General features: G+C 39.2%; 1 protein-coding gene across 1 annotated transcript; it reads right to left on the reverse strand.

Annotated features, from left to right (window-relative positions):
• Nucleotides 1–443: 443 nt before the first annotated feature.
• On the reverse strand, nucleotides 444–25,036 carry LOC25491175 (7-dehydrocholesterol reductase). The gene is made up of 13 exons (XM_024782669.2): nucleotides 24,926–25,036; nucleotides 24,626–24,848; nucleotides 5,257–5,312; nucleotides 4,074–4,176; nucleotides 3,916–3,981; nucleotides 3,232–3,345; nucleotides 2,634–2,760; nucleotides 2,297–2,397; nucleotides 2,036–2,161; nucleotides 1,832–1,896; nucleotides 1,411–1,492; nucleotides 1,251–1,333; nucleotides 444–702 (listed from the first exon to the last, which is right to left on the reverse strand). The coding sequence occupies exons 1-13, from the start codon at nucleotides 25,027–25,029 to the stop codon at nucleotides 636–638; spliced, it is 1,317 nt and encodes a 438-aa protein (XP_024638437.2). The 5' UTR covers nucleotides 25,030–25,036; the 3' UTR covers nucleotides 444–635.

Genomic DNA, 25,036 nt, shown 5'->3' on the forward strand with positions numbered 1-25,036 from the left:
GATACGGAAAAATTTCAAAAATCAAGATACGATACGGCTGAAATACGTTAATATAAAATTTAATGTACAATATAATTATAACCATTTTTTAATATACAAATATATTAACAAACAAAATAAACCATAGACTCGTAGCAAATCAACTTAAATATAAATAATAGTGACGATTAAGAGAGTGATAATTAGTCAATTACATACACAATATATCTCAAAAAGAGTACCATAAGTGTTATACTATATCCAAAACGGAACATTGTTACTGCTATACTATATTGATCCAAAAAAGAAGCATGTTAACTCAATAATTGTTCTTAATTCCCGATTGGATTAATGCAGAACCAACTGAATTTCTAGCTCATATATACAAGGACTCCATGGCCGAGAATTATGTCAAGAAAAATGAGGGAGATTTCTATTTATGGGCAGCAAAACAAAACTATTTCTTTAAAGCATAATTGATAAACAGCTCGAGAACCATTTTAAATCATAACATTCGCTTACAAAATAAGGTTCAATAATTACTGAATTATTTCTTACAGCTAAAGTTTACCATTGCATCTTAAGTGGCAGAGGCAGTAAACAAAAATAGGTAAACATGGCACCAAGTGAAGGATAGAATTCCAGACACGTCATCATCAATATATTCCTGGAATGATTCTGTAAGGTACCCTGTCGCAATAGAGTTTCCAGTACTTTCCATACCTGCATGCAGTGGAAATTTTTAACTACATGTACATTGTAATGACCCAGAACCATCAAATTTCCTAATCCATTAGTAATAAAAAGTTCAGTTGATGCAATGATAAATAAATTTGGTATTCAATAATCTATCCATTCAATTATTTATTGCATTGCAGTGGCATTATTATGAATTGTATATTTCAGAGAGAGAAAAATCTGGTTGAAACAGTAGGCCGTTGGTTTCCTATAGATATGAAAAATAAAGCGTATATATTACAATTTAGGCTGTTGGCATTATGAACTGTTGAATTGATGATGAGTTTGCCAAAATCAGTGTGCCACTGTGATTTTAGCAAAAACTACACTTTAAAGCTTCAACAAAATCATGGTGCTAACTTGATTTTGTCAAACTCACAACCGATCCAAACATGCACCGCAAAGACTCATAAAGCAAATTGTTTGTAAGAATAGAATGATGACAAAAAGAGCATCAGTGGTTGTCTTTGCACATTGAAAATAAAATGTCCAAGAACTATAAGCAACACTAATAGATAGAAAATAATGCTTACTTGGATCTGCATCGATCATCATCCCTTTTTGCTCGATCAAAAAGAAGGATAATAAGAAATATCACGTAGAAGTAAGGCAAGAACTGCACAGGAAAAAAGTTGTTAAGGTTAACATTCTCTACAACTTTCAACTGTACAGAGAAATAAACACTCTTCTTACGTGATTGAAAAGAGCTGGGACTGTCCAGAAGAATGCAGCTAGTATTTCAGGTACATAATGAAAATGACGAGCTAATCCCCACCTGCAGGTAGCACAGAAAAAGTGAACTGGTTATTTTGAGAAATAAGACATGTTCTCTAAGAAAATGTTAGGCTAACTAGAAAAATCAAAATATATATTATGAGATTAAATGCATAAACTATTGTTTTCTTTTTTAAAAGGATGTATAACCTATAGTTAGCAATAATATTTCTATATGGAGGCAAACAATAAATATCAGATTGTAACACATTTTAAGTCAAATGTCTGGAATCCACCCCAAAAAATAGCGAGCTTAAGCTCTCTCAATCATTACAACAACTTAGTGTTTAAGTATGTATACATATGCTTCAAAAATAGAATGTTTTTAAGGGATACATACCATCCAGAGGTTAAAAGAAGGCTTCTTTTTGTTTCCCCGGAAGCAGTGGTATATGAGGCTTCTATCTGCAAGTACATTTTCATTATGAATAGCTTATGCAAGTCTTACGACAATAAGATTCCCAATCTGACTTGCATTATATAGAAAATAGAAAGTACATTCCAAATGAAAAATAGTAACCCAGTATATTCTATGCATCTTTACCTTAGATGGAGCTTTTCCCCAGACCAAGCTTTTTCCATTTGTCCTACGAAACTCTTGTCTTTGCCTGTCACAATCATAATTGATGTATATGCACATAATGCCAGCCACTAAAATAAAGAGTGCTAGCTGAAAGACAAGGAAGCTAATTTTCAAATAAAAGTGGAAAACATTGAAATTTGAAAAGTATATTAGAAATAAGGAAAACTCTGCGGTATAAATAACTACCACAAAACAACAGCTCAAACAGGAAAGGGATGGTACCTGGGTGCCAAGATTCACTGGATGGTTGACAAGGTACATTCCAGGAGATGTATACACTGATGGAACCCAAACCAAACAGCCCCAGCAAATATAAAATCCAGCTGCAAGATTTAGGGACACGATAAAGAGGTTTAAATACAATGTATGCAATGAACTTATCAATAATATATGAAAACTAATCCAAACATGATAAATGAAATCCAGTTGTTATGGAAGATATGATCTTGATCTTAAACTTAATAAACTATGAAAACTAATGACGCCAAAAGAACATATCAGCAGAACGATAGGAAAGAGCAAGTATGTCAACAAAAACAAAGATAAAGCATGTGTAGACCTCGATCGTGTGCAATATCCATTGTGTTCCAGTATCCAGCTTCCCACCAGAAAAACTTGGTAACATACACCAGCATTAATGTAGTATTTACAAGCATTGAGTCAGCTACCTTCCCATTTTCTTCATACTATTAAGACAAGAATACGAACAATAGAGAGTTAACCAAAGGATGGAAATTTCACAAAACAAAATTACAAAATAAATTTATGTTCCTGATTCATATACTAGTAAGATCATGTTCATGGAGGTAATAAGTCAGTACCAACTGGCCACTATATCCAAAGCAACTAAGGAAGTCCAACCACATATAAATATGATTTATATCCCTATCATAAATTAGATCTCAGCAGAAGACAAAAAAAAATCAAAAGTAGATGGCCAAATCAAAAGTAGATGGCCTCAGCTTCTATGGAGCTTGATTGGCCACCTAATCACCAAGGTCCCCAGGTTCAAACTGTTTCTACAAGGAAGTATCAGCAAACTACAAATAGGTATTTAAAGGATTATTCATCTGTGTTTTCCAACTAAATGCTGGATAGCACAATCATTATGCTTGACTTCAGTATTTATACAAAGAATAAAACCTCGCAGACTCAACCTGCTTTATGCAGTAAGTAAGTGCCAGAACAGCCCACGACATCATTCCAAATCTGCAGTTTGTGAAAACTTTTATGTCAAAATATTTTCCAATGCGTGGATAGAGCTCCATACCCTGCAGAATGGCAGAAAGATAGAAGGCCGTCATTTATGGAAAAAAGGTGGAATTAAACTCCACATGTCAAGGCCTGTTATTCATATAAAAAAAAAAAAACCTCTCAAGGGATGAGTTTTAGTTTATCAAACAATTTCTTCTAATATGGTGAAAATGAAAATTACAGCCATAAAACGTTGAAACATTTCTACAATAAGAATTTCAAAGTTCACATAGTGGCATTATGAACGGAATTTCAGTCAAACCAGTTTAAACAAAAGGATGGGTAATTCTAAAAGAATTTTCCATGCATTATCGGTGCCTACTTGGTTTAGAATGAGAGGCGGTAATTTTAAAGAAAGGTCTGTTGCATCAATGATCCTCTAAAGGCACGACGCCATGATCCTCTAAAGGCACGACGCCAGTAATCAGACAAGAGAGATTTTTCATGCTATCACTCAGTTTTATTTTAATTTTCTCCATCGTTCACATTCTCTTTCTTAAATCAATGTCAATTTCCAATGCAAATAAATGGATAAGACAAAATTTGGTGAGCAGTTTAATCATTTTAAGTAGCAGAGATTAGTTTACCCAGTAAAAATCGATGATTATGTTCCCACTTGAACCAGAATCAGTAGAAGATGGTGCCAAATGACCCTATCAAATATAACACTTGAGTCAGAAAATTCAATGTGAATTGCACAGGAAACAAATAACTTATCATTTCTTCAATTTCACAACAGTCTCACTTTTATGTATAAGAAAATACAAAAGATAAAGCTCCCAAAGCTGAGTGTGGAATATATCTCCCCCAAATGATCATAAACGATTGTTGGGTTGAATATCCCAAACCTGAAACATACATGCAAAAATTACATGTTATCTGTTTCTGAAAAAGTAAAAGAAGCAAACCATCTTGCTTTGTAAAGAAAAGCTATTATGTGACACAACTTTCTTGTAGATAAAACACATAATAATTTGGACTTAGTTTCTTAGAGTATGTTTTAGGCTTTTAGCCTATAAACCTATCTTTATAAAGCCTTGAAATTCAAAAGGATAACCAATTGAGGAGACTAGCAATGAATAATGATATTTTTTTTATTTACCAAATATATCCATCCATCATACATTATCTATGAAGCATTGACACAGACACGGATACGATACCGACACCAACACATAGACACTGCCACACTGGGAAAATTTTGATCAAATAGAAGTGATCATATCTGTTTGTAGTTACCAGTGTCGTTGTCATACACGACATGTGTCAAACACGCCTTCAATTTGAAGTGTCAGTGCTACATAGGAGGACATCATATCAAGTTTAATTCTGAGAGAACCTCAACTCAATATTATGTAGTGAGATCTCCTATGCCAATTTTCATAAACAACACAGAACATCCAAAGTGAAATTCAAAAGGATAACTAATTGAGAAGACTAGCAATGACTAATGTTTTTTTCTTCTTGTTCTATCACATATATGTACATCAGCCATATATGACAACCTAAGATCATACGAAGTCTTATTCCTAGAAGAAAGCAATATTATGTCTTCAAATCTCCTATGCCAATTTTCTTTTCTTTGTGGGACGAATATATTGGCTGATTTTTGTTCAAACAATGCATTTATTACTACTTGAATTTTCAAAAACAACACAGAACATCCAAGATGAAAAGAAAAATCAATTTAATTGGCAATAATGAATGAATGAATGAATCCTAGCACTGAAACTTATTGAATGAATGCGTGTCCAGTGTCCCACACGTGTCTCCGACAGATGTCAATACATTCAATTAGTTTATTTTCTCAAATTATTGCAGATGTCCAAGTGTTAGTATAAGTGTCAATGTTTCATAGCGAATGAAGTCCTATGTTCTTTGTTACTTTTCTCCTTTCAATTAATAAGCGCAGAACCATAAGAACTCACCGCCAAAGTGCAATGTAAGTAACCAAAGTAACTAAATATGCAGCAACACCATTTGCCTGAAGAAATACAAACAACGACGCAACTTGTTATTACAATTGTTATACCCTGTTTTTGGACCTAAAAATACTGGGCCCAATTTCATTTCAAACTTTGTCGATTATCAAATTTCAACTGCACAGTTCAAATTGTCTCTGCCTCGCAGTATTTTCAATCACAATTTTACCTATGTTTTTCTTGCATAAAACCTTTCAAAATGTCTTTACTTGTCTTGTAAGTCATTCAAAAATGTCTCTGAATCATTACATTGCTTTTTCTACAGTTTATTTCAAAATTTGCAAAAAGTCATACAGAAGGGTATTTTGGTCATTTCCTGCAGTGGGACCCATTTTCATCCTTGTGACTGTCTCTGAGTCTTTTTAGATTACTTTTAAACATTTCATCAGTAAACTTTGTTAAAATTCATTTCAAACTTGCGTCTGAGTCAGTGTCAAGTCAATTCGAGTCTGTTTAGGTCATTTTTAGCCCTAGGGGCATTTTGGTCATTTCACATAAAATTTTGGCATGGGGAGGTTACTTTGAAGTACCTCATTTAGGCCATTGGTTCGTTTTAGTCCGTTTTGTCAATTTTATTTGTGTTTCGCTTTACGTTTGGTCAAATTACCAATTTTATTTTAATTTTTAGTGTTTTTATTATTTTTGCATTTTTGTCCTCAAAGAGTTCCAAAATTGCAGTTCAGTCCACTTTTTTTTTCCAATTTTCATTTCAGTCCTTTTTGTCAAATTGCAGTTTAGTCCTTGAAGTTTTATTTTTTGCAGAAAGGTCCAAAGTTCATTTTTCAGGTCCAAAGCCGTGCCATCCCTTTTCCAAATCCAGGTGTCACATTTTCGTTGGCTCAAGTGTACACATGTCAGCTATAAAAGCAGTGAGTCAGAGTCAAAGCGAGAACAACACGCCAACTCAACAAACGCATTTTCAGATTCTCTCTCCAATCAGTTAGATCAAAACAGAAAAATTTCTCAGATTCATCAAGAACACGAAGAACACAAAACCCTAACCGTTTCCAGAAAGTCACAAATTCATCAAGTTTCAGTGTTTTTCGCATCAATTCTCAGAGATTCGTATGAATCTTCATCACTGAATTGATTGATTCTCTGCAATTCCAAACGCGAGCTCGCATCAAAGCAAGCTCAAGCGTTGATCACAGAGAGCCTCTCGCAAAGAAATCAAAGAAGCAAGTTCAAACGTATAATCAGAGAAAGAATCGGAGAAGATGAAGAAACCAAGCCAGTAAACCGATTTATTTTCGGTTCAGAGAAAACCAAAGAACGTTCAAGTTTTCCGAAGATTTTCTCCTTCAAGAATCTCAACCAAATTCAGGTAAAACTCAGTTTTCTCTCTTTAAAAAGCATAATCACTGTTAAACCTGCAAACAAGATCCAAAAAATTTCCAGAATCATAAAAAAAATCATAACCGTAAGCAAAAACATAGATCCATAGAAATCCAGAAGTTGTAAGCAAGGACGAGTGCCAGAGAGATAGCCAACACGGAATCAATGTAGATCTTGAGGTGTTACAAGCTTCTTTTAAAAATTCTTTGAAAACCTAAAAAATTTTTTCAAAACCGTGACACAAAAACGTAGATCTACGTTGATTCACGCCTTGCATGAAAAATCCAGTGGCATATTCGTGTTTAGGATGGAAAAGGATATCTGAAAATGTAAGTTTTTTTGAAAACGGTGGAGTTTGTTCAACTCCGGCGGCGGCGCCACCACCCTTGGGCGGCCGGCCACCACGCCGGAGGAGCAAAACTCACCGGGGAAGATGAAGATCTTCCGTGTTTTTCCAGAATCCGGTGAGGGTTTAGAGAGAGATGAGAGATGAGAGAAGAGGGAAGAACTTAGAGAGAGAAAGGGAAGTAGAGAAATGAAAAAACCGGTGCTCTCTTGTTTATATAAGCCAGCGAACCGGACCGGTTCAATCCGGTCCATTCCCCTTTGATTCCTGGCCGCTTGATCTAGGGTTTCAGAATCCTGGATCAATCGTGTGGTTACTGTGCATCCGGATCTTTTAAGGATTGGGCTTTGGTTTGGGCTTAGTTTTTTTTTTTTTTTTGTTATTTTCTTGCTATTTGCACTGCCTGTCTTTGCTATCCGCACCTGTTGCTTGCCTACCTTTTTATAGAAAATTCCTAAAAAAATCCTAGTTGTTTCTCAATGTATTTTTGGCATTTTTATGGTGTTTTCTTGCATGAAAAAATATTAAAATGGCATGAACTAATTTCCATGAGTTTCTACACTTTTGGTATGCATTTTGTTATGTTTTGTTCTTGGCATTTTGATATTATGACATGGATGAATGATGCCTAATATGGTGATGAACATGCCTCTGGAAATGTGTTTATTTTTGTTGTGTTTGGATATGATTTTATGGATTACTTGTTTCACAAGAAATAATGGTTTATTTTTTAGAATAAAGTGGCAAATTTCTCTATGAACTTGGTATGATATTTTGCATGCATACGCCTCCATTAATTGCATGTCATGGCTTGAAACAAAATTTCTTTATAAATTGCCATGATGTGATGATTATGGGTCACTAGCATTTTTAAGTATCATATCAAATGTCTTCTAGGTTTATTACCACTTTATTGCTTTCTCTTGGCCATCTTTATGCATTTTCTCTTAATTACTTCCTACTATTGTGTGCTTTATGACTACTAACCATTTCATCTCATGTGCCATACATTTCATAGCATTCCACCACTCTCTCCACTTTCTTTAGCTTAGCATTTATTTTTTGCAAATCTTAATTCATTTGGTGATGTAATTTGTTATCATTGGTTTGTAGCTTGGCAAAGGGGCCATAGAATGTATTTAGGCAATTTTTGTAATATGGACTATGGACACTATGACGCACCGACACGCACACACTCACCTTAGATGTATGCATAGGATTGTATGGTTAAATAAGCGTTTAGGTTTTAAACACTTAGAGAAAATCCATCTTTTTTCCAAAAAACAATTGAACTTCACTTCAAAAAATTTCATAATAAATATGAAGTCAACACTTCATTTTTTTCTTTTCTTTTTCTTAAGAAAAAATTCAATTCATCTTAATCATTTAGACTTTCTTTCTAATCACTAATCAAACCTCACTTTTTTGCTAAATCTAATGCTCATGAAGCCTCCCAATCTCCTTCTTCAAAACTTTTTTTTTTTTCAAAACTTAAAAGCAAACAATTAAAATCAAAAACAAGTTTTTTAGCAAGAACTACGAACGGTTTTGATCCCTTAAAAGGGTACGTAGGCAATGAGTCAAAACTCATCCAAGCCGAAATAAAATCAAAATTCTACTTCTTCTCACCCCCATTCTTAACTAAATAAACCTCCCATTTTCAAAAGTAAGTAAAATAAAGCGTGAATATAGACTTAGGAAAACGGCTCCTATAGAGGACTATAGTTACTCCGGGTGCCTAACACCTTCCCGTAGTAAAACCGACCCCCGAACTTAGAATCTAAGGGTTTTTTCTCAATTTTTCCCTTCCCAAGAAAAAAGAGAGATATCAACGGTCGAAAGGTACAAGTCCAATTAATGACTTGGCACCCAAAAACCATGATAACAGAAATGGCGACTTCACTGGGGACTCTTTTTAGCGGGTCGCGCCTAGTTTTCTTTAGTTTATATTTACGTTTGTTTTATTGCTTACATATGTGAATATTTGTTTACTTTCATTCAACGTGTGGGGTGAGAATATCAAAAGTCCTAACCCGGGCTGAGTGAACTTATGTTTAGGTAGAGATATAATCGACAATTCGATCCGGGGGTTGCCTCGTGTATTGGATTATGCGATCAATCTCACATAGCTGAGGCATTTTGAAGGTGATATTGTCGGCGTGTGTTGTCATGCTTAGGCACTTCACTTTCAATTGTTCGACGAAGCTATGAACCGTAGTTACCAAACCCATCCTAGCTTTTTTTAGGACGTAGTGCGGTGGCTAAATTGAGTGTTGTCTCAAACTTTAGTCGTCACGCGATACTACACTCAAACTAGACCTTCTCACAAATAATCAGGGAACGGGTGTCGTCCTGTACTACCATGATATATGTGAGAGAGGTTGCAGTTTGGGAACTGTGTTAGAACCTTGGTTACTACTGTCCAAAGCCTTAGTTCACCGGACGCCGTGTCCATCCGTGGCCCTGTTACTTTGAATCTCAACCCACATTGTAACTAAACAACACAATCATGCATACATGCATTCATGCATAAATATTTTTCATGCATTCATCGAAGGGTTTAAACAAATGGAAATTTTTGTAAATAATCACAGGTATGAAGAAGACTAAGTGCTACAAGTTCAAGGAAGTGGATTTGGTTAGTTTGAGAGAGTTGGCACTCAAGGTCAAGAGTCAAACAGGGTTCCGACTCCGATATGGGGGATTGCTTACTTTGCTCCGAACCGATGTGGAAGAGAAGCTAGTGCACACTCTAGTGCAGTTTTATGATCCAAGCTTCCGTTGTTTCACTTTTCCGGACTTCCAGTTAGTTCCTACTCTCGAGGCTTACTCCGATCTAGTGGGTTTACCTATAGCCGAGAAGACACCTTTCACCGGTCCCGGGGCTCCTCTTACTCCTCTGGTTATTGCTAAGGATCTCTACCTCAAGACTTCCGACGTCTCCAACCATCTTATTACCAAATCTCACATCCGGGGGTTCACTTCGAAGTATCTTCTTGATCAGGCTAATCTCGGTACTACTCGTCAGGATACACTCGAGGCTATTCTTGCTTTGCTTATCTACGGGCTCATTCTCTTCCCGAACCTCGACAACTTCGTGGACATGAATGCTATCGAGATCTTTCATTCCAAGAACCCGGTTCCTACTTTGCTAGCGGATACCTACCACGCCATCCATGACAGGACTCTCAAGGGCCGTGGGTATATTCTTTGCTGCACATCTCTTTTGTATAGGTGGTTTATTTCGCACCTTCCGAGTTCCTTCCATGATAACTCGGAAAATTGGTCCTACTCTCAGCGGATTATGGCTCTCACTCCTAATGAGGTCGTCTGGCTCACTCCGGCCGCTCAGGTAAAGGAAATCATCATGGGTTGCGGAGACTTTCTCAATGTACCTCTTCTTGGTACCCGTGGAGGAATCAACTACAATCCCGAGCTTGCTATGAGACAGTTTGGTTTTCCTATGAAGTCGAAGCCCATCAATCTTGCCACATCTCCAGAGTTCTTCTTCTACACGAATGCTCCTACCGGACAAAGGAAAGCTTTCGTGGATGCTTGGTCCAAGGTTCGAAGGAAGAGTGTGAAGCATCTAGGTGTGAGATCCGGTGTCGCTCATGAGGCCTATACCCAGTGGGTGATAGATCGAGCTGAGGAGATTGGTATGCCTTATCCAGCTATGAGATACGTGTCTTCGTCTACTCCATCTATGCCTCTACCTCTACTCCCCGCGACTCAGGATATGTATCAGGAGCATCTAGCTATGGAGAGTCGTGAGAAGCAAGTGTGGAAAGCTCGGTACAATCAAGCCGAGAATCTAATCATGACTTTGGATGGTAGAGATGAGCAGAAGACTCATGAGAATCTGATGTTGAAGAAAGAGCTAGCTAAGGCCCGGAGGGAACTAGAAGAGAAAGACGAGCTGCTTATGAGGGATTCCAAGAGAGCCCGAGGACGACGAGACTTCTTTGCCAGATACTGTGATTCAGATTCCGAGTCCGATGATCCTCCGACTACTTCCTATGCTTGAGGACTCCATGTGTTTATCTTGTTGAAATTTCAAAGTATTCCTGTTAAAAAATACTATGTAGTTTTGATTATTTGCAAAGATTTCTAATTTGTTTAAAATTCCTTCGATGAAAAAAATAAGTCTTTTGCATTCGCATTTGCATATCATGCATCATATGCATCATGCATTGGTCACAAAGGCTTCCAAGTGCTCACTATCTCCTGGTTCCTCTGCCGCAGTGTGAAAAGTGGCTCGTGCTCAGAGAGTTTACGAACCAGATAGAATTGATCGAACCAGAGAATACAGAAGAAAGAAAAGGGCTATGGAAGAAGAGAACGCTCAGCTTCGCACCGAGTTAGCCTCTCTAAAGGAGGAATTGGCTAAAGCTAATGACGTCATGACTGCTCTACTAGCTGCTCAAGAGCAATCAGCTACAGCTATCCCTACAACCACAGCTGCACCAGTAACTACAAGCGTGCTCCCTACCACTTCTGCAGACAACCGCTTTACTATGCCAGTGGGGTTTCCGTATGGGCTTCCACCGTTCTTCACTCCCGTTGCTACAGCAAGCACCTCGGGCACTGCTAACAATGTTCTGATCCCTGCAACAAATGCCGCCTCCATCATTGCTACTTTGCCACAAACAACAGCAGCTGTCACTGAGCCTCTGGTACACACTCTGCCTCAAGGTATTAACATCAACACACAGCACAGAAGCATCCCCGTAACCAAGACTATGGAAGAGATGATGGAGGAACTTGCTAAAGAACTCCGTCACGAGATCCAGGCCAATCGAGGGAATACAGACTCTGTCAAAACTCAAGACCTTTGCTTAGTGTCAAAAGTGGATGTCCCTAAAAAGTTCAAGATTCCGGACTTCGACCGGTACAACGGGCTAACTTGCCCTCAAAATCACATCATCAAATACGTCCGAAAGATGGGCAATTACAAAGACAATGATTCCCTTATGATCCACTGTTTTCAGGATAGTCTGATGGAGGATGCCGCAGAGTGGTATACTAGTTTGAGTAAGAATGACATCCATACCTTTGATGAGTTAGCCACCGCTTTCAAGAGCCATTATGGGTTTAACACTCGACTGAGGCCAAATAGGGAGTTTCTCAGGTCCCTATCTCAGAAGAAGGAGGAAAGCTTCCGTGAATATGCGCAAAGGTGGAGAGGGGCGGCTGCCCGTATCACTCCTGCTTTAGATGAGGAAGAAATGACCCAGACGTTCTTAAAGACGTTGAAGAAAGATTATGTTGAGAGGATGATCATCGCTGCCCCGAACAACTTTTCGGAGATGGTCACCATGGGAACCCGTCTTGAGGAAGCCGTCAGGGATGGAATCATTGTGTTTGAGAAAGCTGAATCTTCTACGAGTGCATCGAAAAGGTACGGTAATGGACACCACAAGAAGAAAGAAACGGAAGTGGGGATGGTATCAGCTGGAGCCGGTCAATCAATGGCTACTGTTGCTCCCATCAATGCAGCTCAAATGCCTCCGCCATACCCATATATGCCGTATTCTCAGCATCCTTTCTTCCCGCCATTTTATCATCAGTACCCTCTGCCACCGGGTCAACCTCAAGTGCCCGTCAATGCAATTGCTCAACAGATGAAACAACAGATGCCGGTTCAACAACAACAACAAAATCAGCAAGCTAGGCCTACTTTCCCTCCGATACCGATGTTATATGCTGAGTTGCTTCCAACTTTACTCCAGAGAGGGCATTGTACAACTAGACAGGGTAAGCCCCCACCTGATCCGTTGCCTCCAAGGTTCAGGTCTGATCTCAAATGCGACTTTCATCAAGGTGCCCTAGGTCATGATGTCGAGGGGTGTTATGCTTTGAAATATATCGTGAAGAAGCTCATCGATCAAGGGAAGCTGACTTTTGAGAATAATGTTCCACATGTCCTTGACAATCCGCTACCAAATCATGCCGCTGTGAATATGATCGAAGTGTGTGAAGAAGCTCCGAGACTTGATGTCCGCAACGTCGCAACTCCTCTGGTACCTCTACACATCAAGCTGTGCAAAGCTTCTCTGTTTAATCATGATCATGCCAAGTGTCTGGGATGTCTCCGTGATCCTTTGGGTTGCTATACTGTTCAAAACGACATCCAAAGCTTGATGGATGATAATCTTCTGACTGTCAGTGATGTTTGCGTGGTCGTGCCAGTTTTTCACGATCCGCCTGTCAAGAGTGTACCTTTGAAGAAGAATGCTGAGCCTTTGGTGATAAGGTTGCCAGGACCAATTCCTTATGTTTCGGACAAGGCAGTGCCATACAAGTACAATGCTACTATGATAGAAAATGGAGTAGAGGTGCCTCTAGCCTCCTTTGCCACAGTAAGCAATATTGCCGAAGGGACTTCTGCAGCGCTAAGAAGCGGGAAGGTCCGTCCGCCGTTATTTCAGAAGAAAGTAGCTACGCCGACCATTCCACCAGTTGAAGAAGCAACTCCAACCGTTGTTTCACCCATTGCTACAGATGTGAACCAGTCAGGCAAGTCTATTGAGGATTCGAATTTAGATGAGATTCTGAGAATAATAAAGAGGAGCGACTACAAGATCGTTGATCAGTTGCTGCAGACTCCTTCGAAGATATCTGTATTGTCATTACTCTTGAGCTCTGAGGCTCACAGGAATACCTTGTTAAAAGTGCTGGAGCAGGCTTATGTTGACCACGAAGTTACGGTAGATCGGTTTGGTGGCATAGTGGGAAATATTACTGCTTATAACAACCTCTGGTTCAGTGAAGAAGAGTTGCCGGAAGCGGGAAAGAGTCACAATCTGGCTTTGCACATCTCGGTAAATTGTAAATCAGACATGATATCAAATGTGTTGGTGGATACCGGTTCCTCCCTCAATGTAATGCCCAAGACAACTCTAGATCAGTTGAGCTACCGTAGGACCCCGTTGAGGAGAAGTACTTTCTTGGTCAAAGCTTTTGATGGATCTCGAAAGAATGTGCTGGGAGAGATAGACTTGCCGATAACCATTGGCCCTGAGAATTTCTTGGTTACTTTCCAGGTGATGGACATTAACGCATCCTACAGTTGCCTGCTGGGAAGACCGTGGATACACGATGCAGGTGCGGTTACTTCCACCTTACATCAGAAGTTGAAATTTGTGAAGAATGGAAAACTCGTTACAATCCATGGTGAAGAAGCATACTTAGTCAGCCAATTGTCTTCTTTTTCTTGTATTGAAGCAGGGTCTGCTGAAGGGACTGCGTTCCAAGGTTTGACCATTGAAGGTGCAGAGTCTAAGGAAGCTGGGGCCGCTATGGCTTCATTGAAGGATGCTCAGAGAGCCATTCGAGAAGGTCAGACTGCCGGCTGGGGCAAGGTGATACAGCTCTGTGAGAACAAGCGTAAAGAAGGTCTCGGGTTCTCCCCGTCATCAAGGGTTTCCTCGGGAGTCTTCCACAGTGCAGGGTTTGTTAATGCTATCTCTGAAGAAGCCACTGGATCTGGTCTCAGGCCTGCATTTGTTACACCAGGAGGCATTGCGACAAATTGGGATGCCATTGACATTCCTTCAATCATGCATGTTTCTGAGTAATGTGTCTTGTTGCTTTAATGCTTTGTTTTCAAAATAACAATCCTCTCGCTCTGCCCAAAGCGAGAGTGATGTTTTCTGTAAGGGCATGTTTGTTTCGGCATTGCCGTTGATTAATAAAATTTTGTCGTTTCTTCCACGACTACTTTTTTTAGTGCTTTTTCCCTTGGAAACAATGGTAATGCCAGAAAAAACCAAAACGTCTGTATTTTCTTATTAATTTCAAAAATCTGCATGAAAAAAAAAAAACTCTTTCTAAAATCATCCAATCATTATATGCAGGTTGAACCATAATAAACCCGTTGAACACAGTAATCCTGCGGTTCCTCCGAATTTTGAATTCCCTGTGTATGAAGCCGAAGATGAGGAAGGTGATGACGTACCATATGATATCACTCGGTTACTTGAGCAAGAAAAGAAAGCCATTCAGCCTCACCAGGAAGAAATTGAGCTTATCAACATAGGTACCGAGGAAAACAAACGAGAAATCAAGATTGGTGCTACTCTAGAGGAAGGGGTTAAACAGAAGATCATCCAACTCCTCCGGGAATATCCGGATATTTTTGCATGGTCCTATGAAGATATGCCAGGTTTAGACCCTATGATCGTGGAGCATCGGATCCCTACCAAGCCGGAATGTCCTCCCGTCAGGCAGAAATTGAGAAGGACTCATCCTGATATGGCTCTCAAGATCAAGAATGAAGTTCAAAAGCAGATTGATGCGGGTTTCCTCATGACAGTTGAGTATCCCGAATGGGTTGCTAATATTGTGCCTGTGCCAAAGAAGGATGGTAAAGTTCGGATGTGTGTTGACTTCAGGGACTTGAACAAAGCCAGTCCAAAAGACAACTTTCCGTTACCTCATATCGATGTGCTTGTTGATAATACTGCTCAGTCTAAGGTGTTCTCCTTCATGGACGGTTTCTCCGGTTATAATCAAATCAAAATGTCTCCTGAAGATAGAGAAAAGACATCTTTTATCACTCCATGGGGTACTTTCTGCTACAAAGTGATGCCGTTCGGCCTAATCAATGCTGGTGCTACCTACCAAAGGGGAATGACCACTCTGTTTCATGACATGATTCACAAAGAAGTCGAGGTATATGTGGACGACATGATTGTGAAGTCAACGGATGAGGAGCAGCATGTTGAATATTTAACAAAGATGTTTGAAAGGTTGAGAAAATACAAGCTGCGATTGAATCCCAACAAATGTACATTCGGTGTCAGATCCGGGAAATTATTAGGCTTCATTGTCAGCCAAAAGGGCATTGAAGTCGATCCTGATAAAGTCCGGGCCATCCGAGAAATGCCAGCTCCACAGACAGAGAAGCAAGTCAGAGGTTTCCTCGGGCGTTTGAATTACATCTCCCGATTCATATCTCATATGACTGCAACCTGCGGGCCGATCTTCAAGCTACTTCGAAAGAACCAGCCTGTTGTATGGAATGATGAATGCCAAGAAGCTTTTGATAGCATCAAGAATTACCTGCTGGAACCACCTATCCTGGTCCCACCCGTGGAAGGAAGGCCGTTGATCATGTATTTGGCAGTATTTGATGAATCCATGGGATGCGTGCTTGGTCAACAAGATGAAACTGGAAAGAAAGAGCATGCTATCTACTATCTAAGCAAGAAGTTCACCGATTGTGAAACTCGGTATACAATGCTTGAGAAGACTTGTTGTGCTTTGGCCTGGGCCGCTAAACGCCTGCGTCATTATTTGGTGAATCATACAACTTGGTTGATATCCAGAATGGATCCAATAAAGTATATCTTTGAGAAAGCGGCCGTTACTGGGAGGATCGCACGCTGGCAGATGCTTTTGTCTGAATATGATATTGTGTTCAAAACTCAAAAGGCAATCAAAGGCAGCATTCTTGCCGATCACCTGGCTTACCAGCCTCTCGATGATTATCAACCAATTGAATTCGATTTCCCTGATGAAGAGATCATGTATTTGAAATCCAAAGACTGCGAAGAACCGTTGATTGATGAAGGTCCAGATCCCAATAGCAAGTGGGGTTTAGTCTTTGACGGTGCTGTCAATGCTTATGGTAAGGGAATTGGGGCAGTCATTGTATCCCCGCAGGGGCATCACATTCCTTTTACCGCCAGAATCTTGTTCGAATGTACCAACAATATGGCTGAGTATGAAGCATGTATCTTCGGGATCGAGGAAGCAATTGACATGAGAATCAAACACCTCGACATCTATGGAGATTCTGCGCTCGTCATCAATCAGATAAAGGGTGAATGGGAGACCCACCATGCTAATTTGATTCCTTATCGTGATTATGCGAGACGTTTGCTGACATATTTTACAAAGGTTGAACTGCACCATATTCCTCGTGATGAGAACCAAATGGCTGATGCTCTTGCTACTCTATCTTCCATGTTTCGAGTGAACCATTGGAATGATGTGCCAATAATCAAAGTGCAACGCCTTGAAAGACCTTCGCATGTGTTTGCTATTGGGGATGTGATCGATCAGGCTGGTGAGAATGTGGTTGACTATAGACCCTGGTACTATGACATCAAGCAGTTCTTGCTGAGCCGTGAGTATCCGCCAGGTGCTTCCAAACAAGACAAGAAGACCTTGAGAAGATTGGCCAGTAGATTCCTGTTAGATGGAGATATTCTGTACAAGAGAAACTACGACATGGTATTGTTAAGATGTGTTGATGAACATGAAGCAGAGCAGTTAATGCATGATGTACATGACGGTACCTTCGGGACCCATGCTACAGGGCATACTATGTCAAGAAAGTTGCTACGGGCAGGTTACTACTGGATGACTATGGAGCATGATTGCTACCAGTACGCCAGAAAATGTCACAAATGTCAAATCTATGCTGATAAGATTCATGTGCCTCCGCACGCTCTCAATGTTATGTCATCCCCATGGCCGTTCTCAATGTGGGGCATCGATATGATCGGAAGGATTGAACCGAAGGCTTCAAATGGTCATCGTTTCATCTTAGTAGCAATTGACTACTTCACCAAGTGGGTCGAAGCAGCATCTTATACCAATGTGACCAAGCAAGTGGTAGCTAAGTTTATCAAGAACAACCTCATCTGTCGATATGGTGTTCCCAGCAAGATTATTACCGACAACGGTACCAACCTGAACAACAATGTGGTGCAAGCTCTTTGTGAAGAATTCAAAATTGAGCATCATAACTCTTCTCCTTATAGACCTCAGATGAATGGTGCAGTTGAGGCCGCCAACAAGAATATCAAGAGAATCGTCCAGAAGATGGTAACTACTTACAAGGACTGGCATGAGATGTTACCCTATGCTCTGCATGGCTACCGCACTACCGTGCGCAGTTCAACCGGGGCAACTCCTTTCTCTCTTGTATATGGTATGGAAGCAGTTCTTCCTTTGGAAGTGGAGATCCCATCTCTCCGTGTGATCATGGAAGCAAAGTTATCCGAGGCTGAATGGTGCCAAAGCCGGTATGATCAGTTGAATTTGATTGAGGAAAAACGTATGGATGCCATGGCTCGTGGACAGTCATATCAAGCAAGAATGAAGACTGCCTTTGACAAGAAAGTCCATCCTCGAGAATTCAAGGTAGGGGAACTTGTATTGAAAAGGAGGATAGGCCAGCAACCCGACCCAAGGGGCAAGTGGACGCCTAACTATGAAGGTCCTTATGTTGTCAAGAAGGCCTTCTCCGGTGGTGCTTTAATCCTTACACACATGGATGGTATAGAACTTCCAAATCCAGTGAATGCCGATATAGTCAAGAAATACTTTGCCTAGAAATATGAAAAGAACAGCGTGGTAGGTCGAAAACCCGAAAGGGCGGCCTAGGCAAAAATGCGCTTCCCGGTGGATCGAAAACCCGAAAGGGCGGTCCAGGCAAAAATAAGGGACAAAAAAGAAACAAATATGAAAAGCTCGCTGAGATTGTACGCAAATCAGGCAAGAATGAGCGTCTCGATGAGCCGAAAACCCGGAAGGGCGGTTCATGCAAAAATGAGATTGAAGCAAAAGGCAAGTAACTATATCTGGCTAACCACCGTCCCCTTGGGGCATCTGCAGCTGTTAATGACCATCTTCATCAAAAGCTCCTATGCTTGCGAATTCAAAGTTTCCAGGAAATGTCATGATTACTGTGTTCAATGTATCACCAACCAATAAAATTACCATTTTCCAAGCTTTGTAAATCCGTGGAGTCACGCCTTCGGCTGACTACCACTCTTATACATCAAATTGAGCCTGTGCTTTTGTTTAAAATTCTATTTTCTTCTACTTTCAAAGCTATATACAAAACATTTTCTTTCTATTTTGATAATGGCAATGCTTGAAACAAACGTTTTTGAAAACTGAAAACTTTTTGTTTATTTTGAAAAGCAAACCTGAGCAACAGGGTACATTCAAATGAAACATGCATGAGCGAGAGTATGTTGGTGTCTATTTCAATATATGTTACCAGCAGGTTCTCCTCCAAGATAATCTGTGGTCAATGGCAAGAATGAAAAAACAGAATGAAAATGCATGAAAATTAATGAGCTCGCTAAGTTGAAAACCCGAAAGGGCGGCTTAGGCAAAAATGAGCACCCCGCTGGATTGACAACCCGAAAGGGCAGTTCAGGCAAAAATGGGGCATTGAAAAGAATTTATTTCCCCGGTGGACCGAAAACCCGAAAGGGCGATCCAGGCAAAAATGGGATGCAAAAAATGATGAATGAAAATGAGAATATAACATGCAAAAGCATGGACCACAGATGCAATGTCTACAACATACCCAGCGCTGAAATGCCCAGCACAACGGCGTTTTCCCCAGTCGGGTCTTCCAAGATTCTATCCCCAGCAAGATGCATAGCTACCTGCCCTCAGCCATGGTTCCGATACGTCTCCCAACGACGTCATCCCCAAAGAGGATTTCCAAGAATGTGTAATATAGCACGAGCCACTACGTGCCCAATACTCTAATGTCTTGTCTTCCCCGTGAAGTCGTGCCTACAAAATGCCAACGGTCATGCATTACAAGCATTCATACATGCATAATCATGCATATTACGTGCCCATGCATTTAATGAAATTGTTATATCATCCATGCATATTGCATTTCCAATGTCAACATCAGTCTCAATTCAATACTCATGTCAGGTTCTCTGTCAAAACCTTGTGAGCCAATAATATCGGTCAATTTCTGCCTTTCAATTCAAATCGACGTCAAGTCAACCTCAATCTATATTTTGTCAACAAACCAATCCCCATTGAATGTGTTTCTGTTTGGTCAAGTTACTAGTTCGCATCCAAGAACGACTTGTACCCTTTTACTTTTCAATGTTATCGGTCGAGTGCCCAGCTCAATCCAAGAGCAGCTTGTACCTGTCTATATGTTTCCGTTTGGTCAAGTGACTAGCTCAATCCAAGAGCAGCTTGTACCTGTCTATCTGTTTCTGTCCGGTGGAGTAACCAGTTCGCATCCAAGAACAAGCTCGCACCTGTCTATTTGCCTTGCTTTCAGTCGAGTCACCAGTTCGAATCCGTAAGAACAACTTGTAATTGTCAATTTTTCCAGTCGGGTTATCAGTTCGAATCCATAAGAACAACTCGCACTTTCCAATATCCCCAAGTGAGTCACCAGTTCGAATCCATAAGAACAACTCATGTTTGTCCAGTAACCTCTATCCCCTGTGAAGTGACCAGTTCGAATCCATAAGAACAACTCGCAGTTGTCTGTTTGTTTCATCCCCGGTCAAGTGGCTAGTTTGAATCCAAGAACAGCTTGTACCTGTCCAACTTGTTTCTAGTTTCCCGTTACTCTGCTATTCACTATCTTTGTCAATGTCTACCAATCCCGCAATGGATACGACATATTTTGTTAATTCCAATCCCCATGAGGTCTTGCATTCATAATCCAAATGATGCATGGCATGCATATTATTTGAAAATGGGTAGGCGTATTTTTACGTCCAAACACAGTGTAAATGCTAATATTTAAGTATCTTCGTCCTGTCAAGCCAAAGACTCCGTCTCTTGATTCTCCAGACAAAGAAACTTAAATAGGGGCAGCTGTTATACCCTGTTTTTGGACCTAAAAATACTGGGCCCAATTTCATTTCAAACTTTGTCGATTATCAAATTTCAACTGCACAGTTCAAATTGTCTCTGCCTCGCAGTATTTTCAATCACAATTTTACCTATGTTTTTCTTGCATAAAACCTTTCAAAATGTCTTTACTTGTCTTGTAAGTCATTCAAAAATGTCTCTGAATCATTACATTGCTTTTTCTACAGTTTATTTCAAAATTTGCAAAAAGTCATACAGAAGGGTATTTTGGTCATTTCCTGCAGTGGGACCCATTTTCATCCTTGTGACTGTCTCTGAGTCTTTTTAGATTACTTTTAAACATTTCATCAGTAAACTTTGTTAAAATTCATTTCAAACTTGCGTCTGAGTCAGTGTCAAGTCAATTCGAGTCTGTTTAGGTCATTTTTAGCCCTAGGGGCATTTTGGTCATTTCACATAAAATTTTGGCATGGGGAGGTTACTTTGAAGTACCTCATTTAGGCCATTGGTTCGTTTTAGTCCGTTTTGTCAATTTTATTTGTGTTTCGCTTTACGTTTGGTCAAATTACCAATTTTATTTTAATTTTTAGTGTTTTTATTATTTTTGCATTTTTGTCCTCAAAGAGTTCCAAAATTGCAGTTCAGTCCACTTTTTTTTTCCAATTTTCATTTCAGTCCTTTTTGTCAAATTGCAGTTTAGTCCTTGAAGTTTTATTTTTTGCAGAAAGGTCCAAAGTTCATTTTTCAGGTCCAAAGCCGTGCCATCCCTTTTCCAAATCCAGGTGTCACATTTTCGTTGGCTCAAGTGTACACATGTCAGCTATAAAAGCAGTGAGTCAGAGTCAAAGCGAGAACAACACGCCAACTCAACAAACGCATTTTCAGATTCTCTCTCCAATCAGTTAGATCAAAACAGAAAAATTTCTCAGATTCATCAAGAACACGAAGAACACAAAACCCTAACCGTTTCCAGAAAGTCACAAATTCATCAAGTTTCAGTGTTTTTCGCATCAATTCTCAGAGATTCGTATGAATCTTCATCACTGAATTGATTGATTCTCTGCAATTCCAAACGCGAGCTCGCATCAAAGCAAGCTCAAGCGTTGATCACAGAGAGCCTCTCGCAAAGAAATCAAAGAAGCAAGTTCAAACGTATAATCAGAGAAAGAATCGGAGAAGATGAAGAAACCAAGCCAGTAAACCGATTTATTTTCGGTTCAGAGAAAACCAAAGAACGTTCAAGTTTTCCGAAGATTTTCTCCTTCAAGAATCTCAACCAAATTCAGGTAAAACTCAGTTTTCTCTTTTTAAAAAGCATAATCACTGTTAAACCTGCAAACAAGATCCAAAAAATTTCCAGAATCATAAAAAAAATCATAACCGTAAGCAAAAACATAGATCCATAGAAATCCAGAAGTTGTAAGCAAGGACGAGTGCCAGAGAGATAGCCAACACGGAATCAATGTAGATCTTGAGGTGTTACAAGCTTCTTTTAAAAATTCTTTGAAAACCTAAAAAAATTTTTCAAAACCGTGACACAAAAACGTAGATCTACGTTGATTCACGCCTTGCATGAAAAATCCAGTGGCATATTCGTGTTTAGGATGGAAAAGGATATCTGAAAATGTAAGTTTTTTTGAAAACGGTGGAGTTTGTTCAACTCCGGCGGCGGCGCCACCACCCTTGGGCGGCCGGCCACCACGCCGGAGGAGCAAAACTCACCGGGGAAGATGAAGATCTTCCGTGTTTTTCCAGAATCCGGTGAGGGTTTAGAGAGAGATGAGAGATGAGAGAAGAGGGAAGAACTTAGAGAGAGAAAGGGAAGTAGAGAAATGAAAAAACCGGTGCTCTCTTGTTTATATAAGCCAGCGAACCGGACCGGTTCAATCCGGTCCATTCCCCTTTGATTCCTGGCCGCTTGATCTAGGGTTTCAGAATCCTGGATCAATCGTGTGGTTACTGTGCATCCGGATCTTTTAAGGATTGGGCTTTGGTTTGGGCTTAGTTTTTTTTTTTTTTTTTGTTATTTTCTTGCTATTTGCACTGCCTGTCTTTGCTATCCGCACCTGTTGCTTGCCTACCTTTTTATAGAAAATTCCTAAAAAAATCCTAGTTGTTTCTCAATGTATTTTTGGCATTTTTATGGTGTTTTCTTGCATGAAAAAATATTAAAATGGCATGAACTAATTTCCATGAGTTTCTACACTTTTGGTATGCATTTTGTTATGTTTTGTTCTTGGCATTTTGATATTATGACATGGATGAATGATGCCTAATATGGTGATGAACATGCCTCTGGAAATGTGTTTATTTTTGTTGTGTTTGGATATGATTTTATGGATTACTTGTTTCACAAGAAATAATGGTTTATTTTTTAGAATAAAGTGGCAAATTTCTCTATGAACTTGGTATGATATTTTGCATGCATACGCCTCCATTAATTGCATGTCATGGCTTGAAACAAAATTTCTTTCTAAATTGCCATGATGTGATGATTATGGGTCACTAGCATTTTTAAGTATCATATCAAATGTCTTCTAGGTTTATTACCACTTTATTGCTTTCTCTTGGCCATCTTTATGCATTTTCTCTTAATTACTTCCTACTATTGTGTGCTTTATGACTACTAACCATTTCATCTCATGTGCCATACATTTCATAGCATTCCACCACTCTCTCCACTTTCTTTAGCTTAGCATTTATTTTTTGCAAATCTTAATTCATTTGGTGATGTAATTTGTTATCATTGGTTTGTAGCTTGGCAAAGGGGCCATAGAATGTATTTAGGCAATTTTTGTAATATGGACTATGGACACTATGACGCACCGACACGCACACACTCACCTTAGATGTATGCATAGGATTGTATGGTTAAATAAGCGTTTAGGTTTTAAACACTTAGAGAAAATCCATCTTTTTTCCAAAAAACAATTGAACTTCACTTCAAAAAATTTCATAATAAATATGAAGTCAACACTTCATTTTTTTCTTTTCTTTTTCTTAAGAAAAAATTCAATTCATCTTAATCATTTAGACTTTCTTTCTAATCACTAATCAAACCTCACTTTTTTGCTAAATCTAATGCTCATGAAGCCTCCCAATCTCCTTCTTCAAAACTTTTTTTTTTTTCAAAACTTAAAAGCAAACAATTAAAATCAAAAACAAGTTTTTTAGCAAGAACTACGAACGGTTTTGATCCCTTAAAAGGGTACGTAGGCAATGAGTCAAAACTCATCCAAGCCGAAATAAAATCAAAATTCTACTTCTTCTCACCCCCATTCTTAACTAAATAAACCTCCCATTTTCAAAAGTAAGTAAAATAAAGCGTGAATATAGACTTAGGAAAACGGCTCCTATAGAGGACTATAGTTACTCCGGGTGCCTAACACCTTCCCGTAGTAAAACCGACCCCCGAACTTAGAATCTAAGGGTTTTTTCTCAATTTTTCCCTTCCCAAGAAAAAAGAGAGATATCAACGGTCGAAAGGTACAAGTCCAATTAATGACTTGGCACCCAAAAACCATGATAACAACAATAAATTAAGAATAAGAAAAAATGTATGTATGTATTTAATTTGTACGCATCGACAATGTAAAAATATTTTACACATGCCTCCAATTAAATCGTAACACATAGGTTGTGTTTGATCTACTAAAAGGTAAATAATAAACATAACTGCACATCTTGTAAAAATAAAAACAGAACAACACAAGACAAACTTTTATTGTATTAAACAACGTTTTGGTCTTATAGGATGTTTGATAGACAAAAGGTTATTTTGGTATTTTAGAAAACTTGTAAGAATTTGAAAATAAAAGTTGTGTTGTCATGCCCCAAAGGCCACGGGCAAATTTGAGGAGCAACTCCTCTCACACTGTGTTCTCTTGCCCCATAGTTTGTCCCAAATAGTTTTTGAATTAAAGATAGTAGAAACCAATCTTATAAATGTATGTGGATATATCGTGTGATTTGATTGCATGCAGGTGTAAAATACAGAAAAAAAGAAAAGAGAGAGAAAGAGACCTTATAGACAGGGCGATTACCGGTGGGAGAAATAGGACCGTAAACAGTTTCCCCAGGAAGAAGAAGCTGAAGTGTAGCTTCAAATACAGCATAAACAGCTATAATTTGGAAAGAGAGAAGTGTTGGTTTAGGCCATAGATTAACAAAACCTTGTAAACCATTATTGTTCAAATAATCAAATGTCTTCAAAATTGATCCATCCATAGCCGTCATTGTATACCATCTTCAATTCAATTCAATGAATTAGATCTACTAAATAAATAATTAGTAATTTGAAATTAAGTAAGTAAGTAGACTTACAGTAGATTGACGAAAGGAGGAGCAAGTGTGAGAAGAGATATCATAGAAGCATATGTGACGAGTGGTGAATGTACCGTTTCGGTCTTCTTCTTCGATTCCACCATTTTCGAT

Source organism: Medicago truncatula, chromosome 4 (assembly GCF_003473485.1).
Source record: "Medicago truncatula cultivar Jemalong A17 chromosome 4, MtrunA17r5.0-ANR, whole genome shotgun sequence".
NCBI lineage: Eukaryota > Viridiplantae > Streptophyta > Magnoliopsida > Fabales > Fabaceae > Medicago > Medicago truncatula.